The 14,748-nt window shown below is 47.6% G+C and overlaps 1 protein-coding gene across 1 annotated transcript in view; it reads right to left on the bottom strand.

Moving 5' to 3' along the window:
- LOC115091554 (protocadherin-16-like) overlaps positions 1-14,748 on the bottom strand; it is a 145,558-nt gene that overhangs the window by 49,533 nt on the left and 81,277 nt on the right. Inside the window, exons 4-5 of the mRNA XM_029601737.1 lie at positions 7,475-7,629; positions 1,076-1,206 (exon numbers count right to left, since the gene is read on the bottom strand). Coding sequence (XP_029457597.1) covers positions 1,076-1,206; positions 7,475-7,629 — 286 coding nt within the window. The remainder of the gene's footprint in view (positions 1-1,075; positions 1,207-7,474; positions 7,630-14,748) is intronic.

The raw sequence follows: 14,748 nt of genomic DNA, 5'->3' as shown, positions 1-14,748 counted from the left end.
GTAATGCAGCAGGCCAAGTAACGACGTGTGGTGATGCAACACACCCTGTAATGACTTACAGTGATGCAGAACGCCAAGTAATGACCCCTAGTAATGCAGCAGGCCAAGTAACGACGTGTGGTGATGCAACACACCCTGTAATGACTTACAGTGATGCAGAACGCCAAGTAATGACCCCTAGTAATGCAGCAGGCCAAGTAACGACGTGTGGTGATGCAGCACACCCTGTAATGACTTACAGTGATGCAGAACGCCAAGTAATGACCCCTAGTAATGCAGCAGGCCAAGTAACAATGTGTGGTGGTGCAGCACACCCTGTAATGGCTTACAGTGATGCAGAACACCAAGTAATGACACCTAGTAATGCAGCAGGCCAAGTAACGACGTGTGGTGATGCAGCACACCCTGTAATAACTTACAGTGATGCAGAACGCCAAGTAAAGACCCCTAGTAATGCAGCAGGCCAAGTAACAACGTGTGGTAATGCAGCACACCCTGTAATGACTTATATTGATGCAGAACGCCAAGTAATGACCCCTAGTAATGCAGCAGGCCAAGTAACAACGTGTGGTGATGCAGCACACCCTGTAATGACTTATATTGATGCAGAACGCCAAGTAATGACCCCTAGAAATGCAGCAGGCCAAGTAACAATGTGTGGTGATGCAGCACACCCTGTAATGACTTACAGTGATGCAGAACACCAAGTAATGACTTGCAGTAATGCTGCAAAGTAACAACTTACAAGCACGTAACACACCAAGTAAAGACATGAAGTTTGCAGGCAAATAATGAAAATGACGACACAGAATCACATAACTCCATGCAGCAGAAAAATCAGGGAGAGCACCTCTCATCCAGAATAGTGCAGCAGAGACTATGGGAGAGATCCCCTCCTCCAGCATACGGCAGCAGGGACAAGGGGATATCATCCCTCTCCCAGCACGGGATAGAGAGGACCATGGGAGTGCACTCATCCCCCCAGCATGGATCAACAGGGACTCTGGAAAAGTGCCCATCCCCCATCATGGAGAGGTGGACGCCTTGGAAGGCAGCAGAGACTCAGATAACTCACTTTCTGGGATACGCACTTCCCGAGGAAGGGGGATTGTAGGGCTGTTATCATTAAGGTCCATCACCAGCACGGTCAACACTGCAGAGCCCATCAGCGGTGGAGAACCACGGTCAATCGCCGTCACCACCAGCCTGCAGGGAAAACACATGTGTAATAAAAATCATAGTCACAGTATGAAATGACCATAAACCCCTCACCAGGGCAGGGGTGTGAAAGAACAGATCAACTCGTCCCAACCGGTCTTCAGGGAGAGCTGTAATAGTACAGCCCAACTCCCCCTAAACCCTTCTCCCAGCCCATGCAAGAAATATTCCCTGCTTCACCAGCATCAAATCAAAAGCAAAGGTTAGCAAAAAGTAAGCTTCTAATAGAAACTCAGCAAGAAGAAAACGGCACATAAGCCTGCAGTGCACCCTGCTCCAAGCCAAAGCAACACATCTCGCAGGATCTCAGTCATCCACAGGGGAAACATATAACATACGGGGATCCTGCTCATGTAGTGTATATAACTCAGTGCAGAAGTGTGAAGGAGCATGCTACAGGGGTGAGACAGGGCAGTAAGGGGATCCTGCTCATGTAGTGTATATAACTCAGTGCAGAAGTGTGAAGGAGCATGCTACAGGGGTGAGACAGGGCAGTAAGGGGATCCTGCTCATGTAGTGTATATAACTCAGTGCAGAAGTGTGAAGGAGCATGCTACAGTGGTGAGACAGGGCAGTAAGGGAATCCTGCTCGTGTAGTGTATATAACTCAGTGCAGGAAGTGTGAAGGAGCATGCTACAGGGGTGAGACAGGACAGTAAGGGGATCCTGCTCATGTAGTGTATATAACTCAGTGCAGAAGTGTGAAGGAGCATGCTACAGGGGTGAGACAGGGCAGTAAGGGGATCCTGCTCATGTAGTGTAGATAACTCAGTGCAGAAGTGTGAAGGAGCATGCTACAGTGGTGAGACAGGCGAGAGTCAATTTACAGCATCACAAGATGAAACACTGCAAGGGATACCAAGCCTAGAGCTCTGTGGGGCAGCGCCGAATGCAACGAGATTAATGATCTTATCATCAAGATAATCCAAGGAAAATTCAGTTCAATCCAGGAACCGAAGACTTTTGAAGTCAAAATAATGAGACTTTGGAAGTGGCAAAAAGGGAGCAAGCAAACTCCATCAAATTTTTCATCTTTTGATCACCCATCACTTCATTCACCACCAGTCCCCTTCCCATACCACTGCAATACTACATTCACCCTTCCCATACCACTGCAATACTTCATTCACCCTTCCCATACCACTGCAATACTACATTCACCCTTCCCACACCACTGCAATACTACATTCACCCTTCCCATACCACTGCAATACTTCATTCACTCTTCCCATGCCACTGCAATACTTCATTCACTCTTCCCATACCACTGCAATACTTCATTCACTCTTCCCATACCACTGCAATACTACATTCTCCCTTCCCATACCACTGCAATACTTCATTCACTGTTCCCATACCACTGCAATACTTCATTCACTCTTCCCATACCACTGCAATACTTCATTCACCCTTCCCATACCACTGCAATACTTTCATGATTCTCTCATACATTTTGTATTTATTTTCGTTTATATTCTAATGGAATACATTTCGTTATTGCATTTTTATCTGCTGGAAAGGTCATCTCTTGCTCATTCTATTCTGATCCGAGGAAGGGAGTAATAGTTCCCAATAGCTAGTCAAACAAAGGAAAATTAGTTCTTACCTGTTAATTTTCGTTCCTGTAGTACCACGGATCAGTCCAGACCGTGGGTTGAGCCTCCTGTCCAGCAGATGGAGACAGACCAAAACTGAAAGGGTATCCTGTATCAGGACAGAGCCTATCCTGCAGCCCTTCAGTATAACCATTGTCAAAGCAGAAAAGTATAAAGATAAACAGTAATGGATCAAGCAAGTAACGAGAGAACTCATAAACTTTAACAATTGCAAACATTGAATGAACTCTGTAGAGGAATGCTCTTCTCTGAATGTCCATTGTCAAAGAGATGATTCCGGTGTCTCAAATTATAATCACAGATGAAAAACATTCCGTATCCTGCAAAAGAGGAAGGAAGCTTCGAGCGGACGGCAGGAAAGTATAGGGAAGGGTGTCTGGACTGATCCATGGTACTACAGGAACGAAAATCAACAGGTAAGAACTAACTTTCCTTTCCCTGTACATACTCGGATCAGTCCAGACCGTGGAATGTACCAAAGCTTCCCTAAATGGAGTAGGACCGAGACAGTCCTGCTCGAAGCACCTGCTGAACGAAGGAACCAAATACTGGTGCCTGGACATCCAGGCGGTAATGTTGAGCAAAGGTTTGCAGGGATTTCCTCGTAGCGGCCCTGCATATTTCCTGTGGAGAAACAGATTGACTCTCCGCCCAAGATGTAGCCTGAGAATGCAAGGAATGAGACTTTAGGCCCTCCGGAACCACCCGGCCTTGGCAGATATAGGCCGACGAAATCGCCTCCTTCAACCACAGAGCGATCGTAGTCTTAGAAGCCTGGTTGCCCCTATTTGGACCACTCCACAGGACAAAGAGGTGATCGGAGACCCAAAACTCATTGGTGACCTGGAGGTAACGCAGGAGGACGCATTTTACATCAAGGTGGCGAAGATCACTCCCGACGGGACCCGCTATATCCTCAGGAGAGAACGCGGGAAGCTCCACCGACTGATTGACATGAAAGGAAGAAACAACCTTTGGCAAGAAGGAGGATACAGTCTTGAGAGAAACTCCAGAATCAGAAAACCGCAAAAAGGGCTCCCGACAGGACAACGCTTGGATCTCCGACACTCGTCTGGCAGAGCATACAGAGACCAGGAAAACCGTCTTGAGCGTCAGGTCCTTAAGGGTAGCCCGACGGAGAGGTTCGAAAGGAGCTTGACAGGGAGCCCAAAGGACTAAATTAAGACTCTACGAAGGACAAGTAGCCCAGACGGGCGGCTTCAAATGCTTGACATCCTTGAGAAAACGGATAACATCCGGAGACGCTACTGCGTGACCTTCAACATTACTTAAGAGCGAGTCGAGAGCGGACACTTGGACGCGCAATAAGCTGAGAGAGAGAGAGACCCTTGGAGAGGCCCTTCTGAAGGAAGGAAAGAATCATAGAAACTGGAGCAGAACGAGTTGAGACACCCGACTCTGCACAGACATTTTCAAAAACCTTCCAAACATGGACAAAGGCGAGCGAGGTAGAAGTTTTGTGGATGTGCAGTACAGTGGATATAACTTCTTCTTTGTATCCCTTTTTTCTTAGCCTTCGCCATTCAAAAGCCAGGCTGCTAGACAGAGGCGATCCACCTGGTCGAAAAATACAGGACCCTGCCGGAGCAGACACAGAAGATGACCGAGATGGAGAGGGCCGTCCGTCGCAGATCTGGTAAATCTGGCGAACCACGGTCTGTGGGGCCATTCAGGATCTAAAAGGATGACCAGACCCCTGTGAAGTTCTACTCTTCTGAGGACCTTTCCCACTAGGGGCCAAGGAGGGGAACATGTAAAGAAGGACGTCGTGTGGCCAGGGAAGGACTAGTGCATCTACCCCTTCTTAGCAGTGCTCCCTCCAGTGGCTGAAGAACCTGGGAGCTTTGGCATTGCCCAAAGTTGCCATCAGGTCCAGATGAGGAGGGCCCCACCTGCTGACAAACATCTCCATCGCTCCGGACAACTCTCACTCGCTTGGATTGAGACACTGTCGACTCAAGAAATCGGCTTGCACATTCTCCTTGCCTGCTATGTGACAGTCTGCCAGGCGCTCCAGATGGCGCTCCTCCCAGGTGAAGAGCTTGCTGGCTACTAGGGCCACCAGGCGACTCTTGGTGCCATCCTGTCGATTGATATAAGCCACCATGGTGGAATTGTCCAAGAGCACGCACACCGCCCTGCGGCAAATCAGCGGGAGGAAGGCTTTGAGAGCCAGACGAACCGCCCGGGCCTCCAGGCGATTGATGTGCCAGCGGGATTGGACCGGGGACCACTTTCCCTGATGAGACTGAGACTGGCAGACTGCTCCTCACCCGTAAAGGCTGGCATCCGTTGTTACTACAATCCACTGCGGAGTCTGTAAGGATATTCCTCCTTTCAGAAGGTTCTTGAGCGATAGCCACCACTGTATGTTGTTGATTGTAGAGTTGGAGAGCGTGAGAGTCATCCAAAACTGCTCCGAGACTGGTTTCCAACGGGATAGCAAAGCTTTCTGTAATGGACGCATATGTGCAAAAGCCCATGGTCCCCAGAACTTGGAGGTAATCCCACGCTGTAGGAAGAAGCATGAAAAGGAGATTTCGGACCTGGTCCATCAGCTTGAATGCTTGAACGTCCGGAAAGAATGTCTTGCCAACTCGGGTATCGAAGTGAGCCCCCAGGAATTCCAAGACCTGAGAGGGCCGCAGATTGCTCTTGGGAAAGTTGACTATCCACCCCAGCGAAGTGAGTAGAGCTAGGACTCTGTCGACTGCCAGCTTGCATAGAGTCTCCGACTTGGCCCGCACCAGCCAATTGTCCAAATAAGGATGGACCAGGACCCCTTCCCGTTGGAGAGCAGCCGCCACCACCACCATGACCTTGGTAAATGTGCATGGTGCTGTGGCGAGACCGAAGGGCAGAGCCCAGAACTGGCCCAAGATGTCGAAACGGAGGTACCTCTGATGCTTGGCCCGGATTGGAATGTGTAAGTAGGCCTCCGTCAAGTCCAGGGAGGCCAGCTATTCCCCGGGGTGAACAGCCTCTATTACCGCCCTCAGGGTCTCTATCCGAAAATGAGGCACCTTGGGGGCTCGGATGACTCTCTTGAGTTCCAAAATGGGGCAGAATGACCATCCTTTTTCAGTACTACGGAGTAGATGGAATACTGGCCGGCGCCTTGTTTCTTCGTGGGGACTGGGACTATGGCCCCCAGCCCTTGCAGTCTGGGGAGAGTCTGGGATACGGCTGCCTGCTTCCGATGTCCGCATGGGGAGACTAAGTGCAGGTCCGATAGGTCTCGAGCAAATTCTAAAGCGTAGCCTTTCTCGATTATCTTGAGGACCCACTGATCAGACATGATTTTGGCCCATTCCTCAAGGAAAAGAGATAGACGACCACCTAAGTTTGGAACAGAGGAATGGGCCAGCCGAATCTCATTGGGAGGCGGGCTTGGCGGTGGGCTGCTGCGGGATGCCATCTCGGAAGATGCGGCGGCCTCGAAAGGACTGAGACCAGGAGGAGTTTCCCCTAGAGAAAGCCCCTCTCGACCGAGCATTATATCTCCGCTGACCCCGGAAGCAGGTACATGTAGGAAAGAAGGCAGTTTATGAACCTTGTTCTCACCCAAGGATTTAATAAGCTGCTCCAGGTCCTCGCCAAAAAGCAACTTACCTTTAAAAGGAAGTGTGCCCAACTGCGTCTTGGAAGAGGAGTCAGCCGACCAATTCTGGAGCCACAGGAGCCGTCTGGCCGAGACCGCTGAAGCCATCGCTTTCGTCTGGACGCGGAACATGTCGTAAAGGGCATCCGCCCCAATCGCTATAGCGCCTTTCAGCCTGCTCTGCCTCTGCAGAAGGGAGGTCCTGGGTGCTGAGCAATTGTTAAACCCACCTAAGGCATGTCTGCTGCATGAGACTGCTGCAGATAGATGCCCGAACTCCCAAGGCCAGGAATTCGAAGATGTGCTTGAGATAGAAAAGTCCCTGCTGGCAGCGCCGGGGAACAGACGTCCCGGAAGAGAGGCAGCTGTATAGGGGGAGTGACTGGACCACCAGTATTGCCCCACAGCCGAGGTATACCGGGAATAGGGAACCTAGGCTATTTCAAACAAGGGGCCAAGCCCCCCTAGGCTCCCCAAGAGCGAGGAGACAGAACTGTCTCCTGAGAGAGAAAAACAGAGTCCAACTTTCTTACATTTTTTTTTTTTAAACTGAAACTTAATTGGTAAGGAATAATAATACTTGCTTGATCCTGTTAGATTAGAATAAGAAAAGCCCCACAAGCAATGGCTAAGGAAGAAAAACAGGGAACCGCAGGGTGAGCTGTCACATCTGCTGGAGACAGACAAATACTGAAGTGCTGCAGGGTGAGCACGGTCCTGATATAGGATATCAGGACAGTTTTTCTCTGTCTCCATCTGCTGGACAGGAGGCTCAACCCACGGTCTGGACTGATCCGGGTACGTACAGGGAATGTGTTGTTAATCAAATCAAAAGGCATCACCTTACATACTTTTAGATTTCATTTGTTCCTATCTCCCGTTAATCGTGCTGTGACACTGACTCCCTTTGACCCCAGGAGCCACTCTCATGTGCTCCCCTTCTGCAGAGCCCTTCACCACACCCGCTAGGGCTCTGCTTCTCTGACCTTTCGCACTCTTCAGGATAAAGGTCACTTACTGGGTCTGAGACCAGATTTCCCGGTCTAGGATCGCTGCTGTGGTGATGGCTCCAGTTTGGGAATCGATATCATAGAGTCCTTTCATAGGCAAGGAATGGTTGATGGAATAAGTCAGCTGACCATTCTGACCCTGGTCCAAGTCATAAGCCAGCACCTGTGGGGAAAACAAGTTTCAAAGTAGCAAAACTGTGATGTGGGAGAATAAACAACCTTTAGAAGGATGGAGAGGTAGCATATAAATGAATGAAATAAATTAAATACAGCTAATGTAACCCCAATATTTAAAAAGAGATCCAGGGGCGATCCGGGAAACTACAGACCGGTTAGCCTGACTTCAGTGCCAGGAAAAATAGTGGAAAGTGTTCTAAACATCAAACTCACAGAACATATAGAAAGACATAGTTTAATGGAACAAAGTCAGCATGGCTTTACCCAAGGCAAGTCTTGCCTCACAAATCTGCTTCACTTTTTTGAAGGAGTTAATAAACATGTGGATAAAGGTGAACCGGTAGATGTAGTGTACTTGGATTTTCAGAAGGCGTTTGACAAAGTTCCTCATAAGAGGCTTCTAGGAAAAGAAAGAATCATGGGATAGGTGCCCATAAGAACATAAGAATATGCCATACTGGGTCAGACCAAGGGTCCATCAAGCCCAGCATCCTGTTTCCAACAGTGGCCAATCCAGGCCATAAGAACCTGGCAAGTACCCAAAAACTAAGTCTATTCCATGTAACCATTGCTAATGGCAGTGGCTATTCTCTAAGTGAACTTAATAGCAGGTAATGGACTTCTCCAATCCTTTTTTAAACTCAGCTATACTAACTGCACTAACCTCATCCTCTGGCAACAAATTCCAGAGTTTAATTGTGCGTTGAGTAAAAAGAACTTTCTCCGATTAGTTTTAAATGTGCCACATACTAACTTCATGGAGTGCCCCCTAGTCTTTCTACTATCCGAAAGAGTAAATAACCGATTCACATCTACCCGTTCTAGACCTCTATCATATCCCCCCTCAGCCGTCTCTTCTCCAAGCTGAAAAGTCCTAACCTCTTTAGTCTTTCCTCAAAGGGGAGTTGTTCCATCCCCTTTATCATTTTGGTAGCCCTTCTCTGTAGCTTTTCCATCGCAATTATATCTTTTTTGAGATGCAGCGACCAGAATTGTACACAATATTCAAGGTGTGGTCTCACCATGGAGCGATACATAGGCATTATGACATTTTCCGTTTTATTCACCATTCCCTTCCTAATAATTCCTAACATTCTGTTTGCTTTTTTGACTGCCGCAGCACACTGAACCGACGATTTCAATGTGATATCCACTATGACGCCTAGATCTCTTTCTTGGGTTGTAGCACCTAATATGGAACCCAACATTGTGTAACTATAGCATGGGTTATTTTTCCCTATATGCATCACCTTGCACTTATCCACATTAAATTTCATCTGCCATTTAGATGCCCAATTTTCCAGCCTTACAAGGTCTTCCTGCAATTTATCACAATCTGCTTGAGATTTAACATCTGAACAATTTTGTATCATCTGCAAATTTGATTACTTCACTTGTCGTATTTCTTTCCAGATCATTTATAAATATATTGAAAAGTAAGGGTCCCAATACAGATCCCTGAGGCACTCCACTGTCCACGCCCTTCCACTGAGAAAATTGTCCATTTAATCCTACTCTCTGTTTCCTGTCTTTTAGCCAGTTTACAATCCACGAAAGGACATCGCCACCTATCCCATGACTTTTTACTTTTCCTAGAAGCCTCTCATGAGGAACTTTGTCAAACGCCTTCTGAAAATCCAAATACACTACATCTACCGGTTCACCTTTATCCACATGTTTATTAACTTCTTCAAAAAAGTGAAGCAGATTTGTGAGGCAAGTCTTGCCTTGGGTAAAGCCATGCTGGCTTTGTTCCATTAAATCATGTCTTTCTATATGTTCTGTGATTTTGATGTTTAGAACACTTTCCACTATTTTTCCTGGCACTGAAGTCAGGCTAACCGGTCTGTAATTTCCCGGATCACCCCTGGAGCCCTTTTTAAATATTGGGGTTACATTAGCTATCCTCCAGTCTTCAGGTACAATGGATGATTTTAATGATAGGTTACAAAGTTTTACTAATAGGTCTGAAATTTCATTTTTTAGTTCCTTCAGAACTCTGGGGTGTATACCATCCGGTCCAGGTGATTTACTACTCTTCAGTTTGTCAATCAGGCCTACCACATCTTCTAGGTTCACCGTGATTTGATTCAGTGCATCTGAATCATTGCCCATGAAAACCTTCTCCATTACGGGTACCTCCCCAACATCCTCTTCAGTAAACACCGAAGCAAAGAAATCATTTAATCTTTCCGCGATTGCCTTATCTTCTCTAAGTGCCCCTTTAACCCCTCGATCATCTAACGGTCCAACTGACTCCCTCACAGGCTTTCTGCTTCGGATATATTTTAAAATGTTTTTACTATGAGTTTTTGCCTCTACGGCCAACTTCTTTTCAAATTCTTTCTTAGCCTGTCTTATCACTGTCTTTTCATTTAACTTGCCAACGTTTATGCATTATCCTATTTTCTTCTGTTGGATCCTTCTTCCAATTTTTGAATGAAGATCTTTTGGCTAAAATAGCTTCTTTCACCTTCCCTTTTAACCATGCCGGTAATCGTTTTGCCTGCTTTCCACCTTTCTTAATGTGTGGAATACATCTGGATTGTGCTTCTAGGATGGTATTTTTTAACAATGACCACACCTCTTGCACACGTTTTACTTTTGTAGCTGCTCCTTTCAGTTTTTTTCTAACTATTTTTCTCATTTTATCAAAGTTTCCCTTTTGAAAGTTTAGCACGAGAGCCTTGGATTTGCTTACTGTCCCACTTCCAGTCATTAATTCAAATTTGATCATATTATGATCACTATTGCCAAGCGGCCCCACCACTGTTACCTCTCTCGCCAAATCCTGTGCTCCACTCAGAATTAGGTCTAAAATTGCTCCCTCTGTCGTCGATTCCTGAATCAATTGCTCCATAAAGCTATCATTTATTCCATCCAGGAACTTTATCTCTGTAGCGTGTTCCGATGATACATTTACCCAGTCAATATTGGGGTAATTGAAGTCTCCCATTATTACCGCACTACCAATTTGGTTAGCTTCCCTAATTTCTCTTAGCATTTCACTGTCAGTCTCACCATCTTGACCAGGTGCATGGTAGTATACTCCTATCACATGTCCTTTCATGGATTACAAACTGGCTAAAAGACAGGAAACAGAGAGTAGGAATAAATGGAAACTTTTCTCAGTGGAAGGGAGTGGTCAGAGGAGTGCCTCAGGGATCTGTATTGGGACCCTTACTTTTCAATATATTTATAAATGATCTGGAAAGAAATACGACGAGTGAGATAATCAAATTTGCAGATGACACAAAATTATTCAGAGTAGTTAAATCACAAGCAGATTGTGATAAATTGCAGGAAGATCTTGTGAGACTGGAAAATTGGGCATCCAAATGGCAGATGAAATTTAATGTGGATAAGTGCAAGGTGATGCATATGGGGAAAAATAACCCATGCTATAATTAAACAATGTTAGGTTCCATATTAGGTGCTACTACCCAAGAAAGAGATCTAGGCATCATAGTGGATAACATTGAAATCGTCGGTTCAGTGTGCTGCGGCAGTCAAAAAAGCAAACAGAATGTTGGGAATTATTAGAAAGGAAATGGTGAATAAAACGGAAAATGTCATAATGCCTCTGTATCGCTCCATGCTGAGACCGTACCTTGAATACTGTGTACAATTCTGGTCGCCACATCTCAAAAAAGATATAATTGCAATGGAGAAGGTACAGAGAAGGGCTACCAAAATGATAAGGGGAATGGAACAACTCCCCTATGAGGGAAGACTAAAGAGGTTAGGACTTTTCAGCTTGGAGAAGAGACGACTGAGGGGGGATATGATAGAGGTGTTTAAAATCATGAGAGGTCTAGAACAGGTAGATGTGAATCGGTTATTTACTCTTTTGGATAATAGAAAGACTAGGGGGCACTCCATGAAGTTAGCATGGGGCACATTTAAAACTAATTGGAGAAAGTTCTTTTTTACTCAACGCACAATTAAACTCTGGAATTTGTTGCCAGAGGATGTGGTTAGTGCAGTTAGTGTAGCTGTGTTTAAAAAAGGATTGGATAAGTTCTTGGAGAAGAAGTCCATTACCTGCTATTAATTAAGCTGACTTAGAGAATAGCCACTGCCATTTGCAATGGTTACATGGGATAGACTTAGGTTTTGGGTACTTGCCAGGTTCTTATGGCTTGGATTGGCCACTAGGGATGTGAATCGTTTTTGACGATTTAAAATATCGTCTGATATATTTTAAATCGTCAAAAATCGTTAGGGCCACGATACAATACCAATTCCCCCGATTTATCGTCAAAAAATCGTAAATCGGGGGAAGGGGGAGGGCAGGAAATCCGGCACACTAAAACCCCCTAAAACCCACCCCCGACCCTTTAAATTAAATCCCCCCACCCTCCCGAACCCCCCCAAATGCCTTAAATTACCTGGGGGTCCAGCGGCGGTCCGGAACGGCCTCCTGCAATTGAATCGTGTTGTCTTCAGCCGGCGCCATTTTTCAAAATGGCGGCGCAAAATGGCGGCGGCCATAGACCAACACGATTCGACTGCAGGAGGTCGTTACGGACCCCCCCTGGACTTTTGGCAAGTCTTGTGGGGGTCAGGAGGCCCCCCCAAGCTGGCCAAAAGTCCCTGGGGGTCCAGCGGGGGTCCGGAAAACGATCTCCTGCCGCAAATCGTTTTCCGTATGGAAAATGGCGCCGGCAGGAGATCGACTGCAGGAGGTCGTTCAGCGGGGGTTCCGGACCCCCGCTGAACGACCTCACCGTGTGCCGCCTCACGATTTTCACGATACTTTAAACACCCAAACGGCAACAATACGATTCCCTCCCCCTCCCAGCCGAAATCGATCGTTTAGACGATCGAGGACACGATTCACATCTCTATTGGCCACTGTTGGAAACAGGATGCTGGGCTTGATGGACCCTTGGTCTGACCCAGTATGGCATTTTCTTATGTTCTTATCATTCTTAAACAAACTAAAACCTGCAGGCCCAGCCTCTCCCAGCACTGGTCACTGTGTATTACTCCTGGGGGAATTCTGCACAAAACTTGTAAAATTCTGCGCACAAAAACTTAAAATTCTGCAAAATTCTGCAAACTTTATATTGGTCAAAATAACACAATTTACATGACAGTCTTTAAGTAATTATATTTTCAATTAATACAGAAAAAAATTATTACTTAAAGATGCAGAATTTTTAAATATTTTGAGCGGAATTTCCCTAGAAATTCACTGTAAGAGTGTCCCTTCCACTCGCTCTCCCTACTCCCCTGGCCACTTTACCCTCTCAAACCCCAATTACTCCACCTGCCAGTATCTCTCCCCTACACCTCTAGGCTCAACCCCTTCCACTCTATCACCAGTCCCAGAGTTTGACCCCGTTCTCAGTACTGCCCCCTCACACAGGATCCCTCTGACCCTTACTCTCTCTCACACATGCTCCCTCTCTCTAACACACATACACACACCCTCCTACAAGCTCCCTCTCTCACACACACACACATCCCCTCATACAGGGTCCCTCTCTCTTGCATACACACCCACACAAGCTCCCTTTCTCTGTCACACATACATCCTCACACAGGTTAACTATGTCTCTCTCTCACGCTCCCCTTCACACAGGCTCTGTCTCACATATACACAATCCCTTCACACAGGCTAGCACCCTCACATACACACGATCCCTTTTTCATACACACGCGCTCCCAATCTCTCACACACATACACACGCCTTCACAATCTCCTCATATAGGCTCCCTCTCTCTGAAACCCACACTCAAGCATCCCTCCCTGCTCTCTTACCTCTCATGTACTCTCTCTCACCCCCCTGCTCTCTCTCACCCTCCCCTCTGTGACAGCCCTCCCCTCTCACACACACATACATGTTCTCTCACACCAGGGCCTTCCATCTTCTTTGGGAGCAGAGTGCATCCCGCGGCACACATGGGCCTTCGTTTCACGTGCTCCATTCACGGCAGTCTCCTCTGCTATTTTCTGCGCAGAATTTGGCAATTCTGCACAGGGGGTGAATTCTGCGCGAATTCTACGCTCCAGAGTAGCGCAGATTTCCCCCAGGACTAGTGTGTGGAGGAAGCTCACAGCTCCTGCAGCCTCAGCCTCTCCCCACAAAGTCACTGCAGGGAACGGTACAGTAGCACTGAGTGTATGGAGGAAGCTCACAGCTCCTGCAGTCTCAGCCTCTCCCCACACAGTCACTGCAGGGAACGGTACAGTAGCACTGAGTGTGTGGAGGAAGCTCACAGCTCCTGCAGCCTCAGCCTCTCCCCACAAAGTCACTGCAGGGAACGGTACAGTAGCACTGAGTGTATGGAGGAAGCTCACAGCTCCTGCAGTCTCAGCCTCTCCCCACACAGTCACTGCAGGGAACGGTACAGTAGCACTGAGTGTATGGAGGAAGCTCACAGCTCCTGCAGTCTCAGCCTCTCCCCACACAGTCACTGCAGGGAACGGTACAGTAGCACTGAGTGTGTGGGGGAAGGTCACAGCTCCTGCAGCCTCAGCCTCTCCCCACACAGTCACTGCAGGGAACGGTACAGTAGCACTGAGTGTATGGAGGAAGCTCACAGCTCCTGCAGTCTCAGCCTCTCCCCACACAGTCACTGCAGGGAACGGTACAGTAGCACTGAGTGTATGGAGGAAGCTCACAGCTCCTGCAGCCTCAGCCTCTCCCCACACAGTCACTGCAGGGAACGGTACAGTAGCACTGAGTGTGTGGGGGAAGGTCACAGATCCTGCAGTCTCAGCCTCTCCCCACACAGTCACTGCAGGGAACGGTACAGTAGCACTGAGTGTGTGGGGGAAGGTCACAGCTCCTGCAGCCTCAGCCTCTCCCCACACAGTCACTGCAGGGAACAGTACAGTAGCACTGAGTGTATGGAGGAAGCTCACAGCTCCTGCAGCCTCAGCCTCTCCCCACACAGTCACTGCAGGGAACGGTACAGTAGCACTGAGTGTATGGGGGAAGGTCACAGATCCTGCAGTCTCAGCCTCTCCCCACACAGTCACTGCAGGGAACGGTACAGTAGCACTGAGTGTGTGGGGGAAGGTCACAGATCCTGCAGCCTCAGCCTCTCCCCACACAGTCACTGCAGGGAACGGTACAGTAGCACTGAGTGT

This window comes from Rhinatrema bivittatum, chromosome 5, assembly GCF_901001135.1.
Source record: "Rhinatrema bivittatum chromosome 5, aRhiBiv1.1, whole genome shotgun sequence".
Lineage (NCBI taxonomy): Eukaryota > Metazoa > Chordata > Amphibia > Gymnophiona > Rhinatrematidae > Rhinatrema > Rhinatrema bivittatum.
This window is presented reverse-complemented; position numbering and strand designations above follow the sequence as displayed.